This window comes from Episyrphus balteatus, chromosome 3 (genome assembly GCF_945859705.1).
Source record: "Episyrphus balteatus chromosome 3, idEpiBalt1.1, whole genome shotgun sequence".
Classification (NCBI taxonomy): Eukaryota; Metazoa; Arthropoda; class Insecta; order Diptera; family Syrphidae; genus Episyrphus; species Episyrphus balteatus.
Window position 1 is genome coordinate 55,483,627 of NC_079136.1, and position 3,926 is coordinate 55,487,552.

At 35.5% G+C, this 3,926-nt stretch overlaps 2 protein-coding genes across 2 annotated transcripts; one reads left to right on the forward strand and one right to left on the reverse strand.

The window, feature by feature from the left end:
- The first annotated feature begins 979 nt into the window (after nucleotides 1-979).
- On the forward strand, nucleotides 980-2,376 carry LOC129916734 (putative nuclease HARBI1). Its single transcript, XM_055996841.1, has 3 exons — nucleotides 980-1,368; nucleotides 1,430-1,826; nucleotides 1,894-2,376. The coding sequence occupies exons 1-3, from the start codon at nucleotides 1,151-1,153 to the stop codon at nucleotides 2,374-2,376; spliced, it is 1,098 nt and encodes a 365-aa protein (XP_055852816.1). The 5' UTR covers nucleotides 980-1,150.
- A 20-nt stretch (nucleotides 2,377-2,396) lies between these two features.
- Nucleotides 2,397-3,926, reverse strand: LOC129916733 (uncharacterized). Its single transcript, XM_055996840.1, has 2 exons — nucleotides 3,456-3,926; nucleotides 2,397-3,390 (listed from the first exon to the last, which is right to left on the reverse strand). Exons 1-2 carry the CDS (start codon nucleotides 3,726-3,728, stop codon nucleotides 2,485-2,487), a joined length of 1,179 nt encoding a protein of 392 aa, XP_055852815.1. The 5' UTR covers nucleotides 3,729-3,926; the 3' UTR covers nucleotides 2,397-2,484.

Here is a 3,926-nt window from a genome sequence, read left to right on the forward strand (position 1 = left end):
TTATTTAAACAGTCGGGATTTCGTAATTGTTTTACCGACTTCCAAAAAGGAGGAGTTATTCAATTCGTCTGTACTTTTTTTTTTTGTGTTTGTCACCTCATAACTTTGGACCGAGTGAACCAATTTTGATAATTCTTTTTGTAGGTATTGAAAAGCTGGTGCCTGTTCAGTACTATTAGAAAAACCATAAAACCCAGTTTTGATCCATGGAAGTCGGTTTTGTTTTTTTAATAAAAAAAATACGATCATGTACGGGATCACCTATTCCAACTTACTATAGAAATATTGGTCACAATTTTTGTTCTAGTGCCAAGTTGGAAAAAATATGAAAATTTTACAAAAAATTTTGAAAGATTTTGTACATGAAAATAATAAGAAATCTCTATGGAAAAACCTTATTAATTGTTGATATTAATAAGGTTTCTTCATAAAACAGTTCAATAAGGAAATCTGTTGGTATTTAGGTGGTCCTGGTCATATTTTTCTCTGTGTGAAGAATTAAAAACTCAGAAAAGATATTTGATCAGAAGGACAAATAGGTACTTCCTATATGAACTCATTGAAAGCGCTCGAAAGCTGCACCGAAAAAAGTTGTCCTGGTATTTATATTTTATTAAAGATATTAGCTACACTGCTGGTTTCTACGTCAACTACCGAAAGAACTTTCTCCAATTTAAAGAGAATAAAAATAATACAAAGAAGCATTATTAAAACTTAAAAAAAAAATTTGCGAACTAGATCTATCCCCCCCCTTAGCAAAAAGCTATCTACGCCACTGGCACTGGCACGAATTTGCATCAGGAAAACAAATAAATACAATTTTAGCAAAATATAAGTGTTCCATTGTAAATTTTCTTTCGAAAAAAATTCTTAAAGTCATTGAATAAAGAAATTTGGTGTCTGTCCCATGCGATCTGTAAAAATCTTAAGTAAATTTAGGGCGATTTTGTTCACTAGAAGTTGAACATAACTTGGGGATTTTTATTGTCAACTTGAGAATTCGGTTTTGTTCACTCAAAGTTGACGTTTATAACTTTCGGTTTTAAACTCGAGAGTTTACAAACTTTTGATTTTCATAACTTCCCGAAAAAGGAGAAGTTAAGAAGAAAACTTTTGTTTTATATATTAAAAAAAAATTAAACTAACAAAAATGTATCGAAGAAATTATTTTTGGGAGAATAATTCATCTTCAAGCAGCGAAGATGAAGAAAGTCTGCAAATTGAGAGACGGGAATATAAAATGTTCCAACGCATTCAGTTAAACACGTGGGATGACGTAGACTTTTTGAATCGTTTCCGTCTCTCAAAACGCACGACAATGATGGTGCTGGAAGAAATAAAGGATTCCTTGCCGTGTGATGAAAGGAGGTAAAATTTTCTCATTTTGGTTGAAGTGTGGAAGTGAAATATTTTTCATTTTTCTAAAAAGATCACGCGAATTACGACCTATCACGCAATTGCTAATTGCATTAAGGTATTATGCGCTTGGATCTTTTCAACTAGCAATCGCGGATTTTTCAGGGGTTTGTATTACAAGTGTACACGTTGTGTTGAAACGTGTGTCCAGAGCTCTTGCCGAACTTTCTCCGCGGTATATTCAAATGCCCCAAACGCAAAACGAGCGCTTGAAAGCAGCTAAAGAATTTTTTGCAGTGGCAAAGTTCCCTCGGACTATTGGTGCAATAGATTGCACCCATATTCGAATTCAATCGCCAGGTGGAACAGATGCAGAAAATTTCAGAAATCGAAAAGGGTGGTTCTCGTTGAACGTCCAGACGGTGTCTGCAGCTAATTTAAAAATTAACGATATCGTGGCTCGGTGGCAGGTACAGCTTATGCTCTTTAAAAATGAAAAATTTCGTAAAGATATTCATCATTATTCTCTTTTGAAAGGGGTCTGCTCATGATCAGCGAATTTTCAACATGTCGAGTCTAAAGAAACGGTTTGAAGACGGAGAGTTCGAGCATTTTATCCTTGTTGGAGATTCGGGCTATACAAATACCACCTTTCTTGCAACACCATTTCTCAATGTCACAAACGCAGTAGAAAACTTGTATAACGAATCACAAATTCGAACTCGCAATTGTGTGGAACGTTCATATGGCGTTTGGAAAAGGCGGTTTCCAGTTTTAGCAACTGGATTGAGGTGTAGGCTTGACACTGTTCAATCAGTAATAGTGGCTTGTGCCGTTCTCCATAACATTGCCATCGACCAAAACGAATCCCAACCGCCACCGGAGATGTATGATTTTGCTAATATGCTGGCCGCTACAGATGTTCCTTCAGATACGCTTTTGGGATCAGCTTCCGCAACTACTCATAACGTTCGCGCTCGATTGGTGCGTTCATATTTTCAGCCAATGTTAGATAGCTAAATATGATATTTTAAAACTTAATCTTCACATGAAAACTCAATAAAAAACATTGGTCGCTTCAACAAACTTCATTTAATAAATAAAATCTTATAATAAAATATTTTACATTTAATTTAATTTATATTCTTTTTTTGCCGCCGCGGTTAATAGTGGTACGGGATTCAATCCAGACATTAAGGAGGCCATACGGATTCGATTAATCTCTTTTTCATGTTCTAGAGCAAGTTTTGAGCGCTCCAACTCAATGGCAGAACGTTCTCGGTCATATTCAGCCTTTTCGCATTCAATTTTTGCTCGTTTGAGATCTAACGCAGCCTTTTCATGCTCAAATTGATACCGTTTTTTTTCACCCTCTAAAATTTCCATTTCCATATTGTTCTTACTTTCGGCATGTTTTTGCTTCTCTTCCGATAACTTACTTTGAATTTCATCTCTGTCCATTTTTCGTCGACGGCATTGCAACAACGGGTTTATCGTCTTCTTTAATTTTGAGGGATTCACCCTCTCCCAAGATTCATCACCTTTTGGACTTTTAACTGACAATGGCGACTCTGCATTTTGGTTTTTGGTCGTTTTTGAATCTCCGACTTGGCAGTTAAAAGTGGCCTCGCCGGTCAAAAGTGTTTTATTACTTTTATCCGAAGCATCGACTACGATCACATTCGAATTCTCATCTTCCGAATTGAGACAAAAGGTAACATCGTCCACAATTATATCCTCCAAAGAAATGTATTCCGTTTGATCGGTAGGTGCAGTGATTTTATGGCAAGCGTATTCCAATGCCGATTTGTTGGCCGTTGTATAGTCACTATCACCTACTACCGCAGGAAGACCTAATGTCGAAGTAGTCAAAAGAACAGCTAATTCTTGCATAGCTTCGCTTAATGGTGGTGGTTCTTTTTTGGGTGGTCCACCACCTGTCTTTTTTGCATCTCTTGAGAAACAAAATGCTCGATCTCTTAACGTTTGCTTTATTTTAATATACTTTTCGCGAAGAGATTTTAGATTTCGTTCCTTTAAAAAAATAAAGAGATACATAGTACGATATGAACATACAAAATATCTCATTGGGTACTTACACATCCTGGCGGTGCAACATTGAATGCACGAGTTATTTTCTCCCATGCCTTTTCTTTATCACGATTGGTTACTTTGTCTGTCTTTTTATTTTCTATCACTGATTTGTATAAAAGAGCATTTTTAACTAACCAATCCTCCTCTTCGGGAGTATAAAGCACTTTAGACATCCTTTTTGTCGTTTCCTTGTTATTCATGTTTATTATTTTTTTTTTTATTGTTTTTAAAATCAAAACATCAACAGCTCGTTTGCTTTTCAAATTAAAAACTGACATAATTTGTATTGACTGTCACAAATATCCCAAGGATATTTTCAAAACTGAAAGTTGGCCAACTTTTGTTTTTCAAACTCGAGAGTTATGAAAAAAATAGTGAACAAAATAGATTCTTAACTTTTGTTTTAACTCTCGAGTTATAGTCAACTCTCAAGTTTGTCAACTTGAGAGTTTGCTTCAAGTTAAGCAATAGTGAAC

Bases quoted from the DNA above. Each gene is read 5' to 3' on its own strand.
- LOC129916734 (XM_055996841.1), top strand. From the start codon at position 1,151: ATGTATCGAAGAAATTATTTTTGGGAGAATAATTCATCTTCAAGCAGC. The intron at 1,369-1,429 runs GTAAAATTTTCT...TTTTCTAAAAAG, and splicing joins TTGCCGTGTGATGAAAGGAG to ATCACGCGAATTACGACCTA. The intron at 1,827-1,893 runs GTACAGCTTATG...CTCTTTTGAAAG, and splicing joins ATATCGTGGCTCGGTGGCAG to GGGTCTGCTCATGATCAGCG.
- LOC129916733 (XM_055996840.1), bottom strand. From the start codon at position 3,728: ATGTCAGTTTTTAATTTGAAAAGCAAACGAGCTGTTGATGTTTTGATT. The intron at 3,391-3,455 runs GTAAGTACCCAA...ATTTTTTTAAAG, and splicing joins ATGTTGCACCGCCAGGATGT to GAACGAAATCTAAAATCTCT.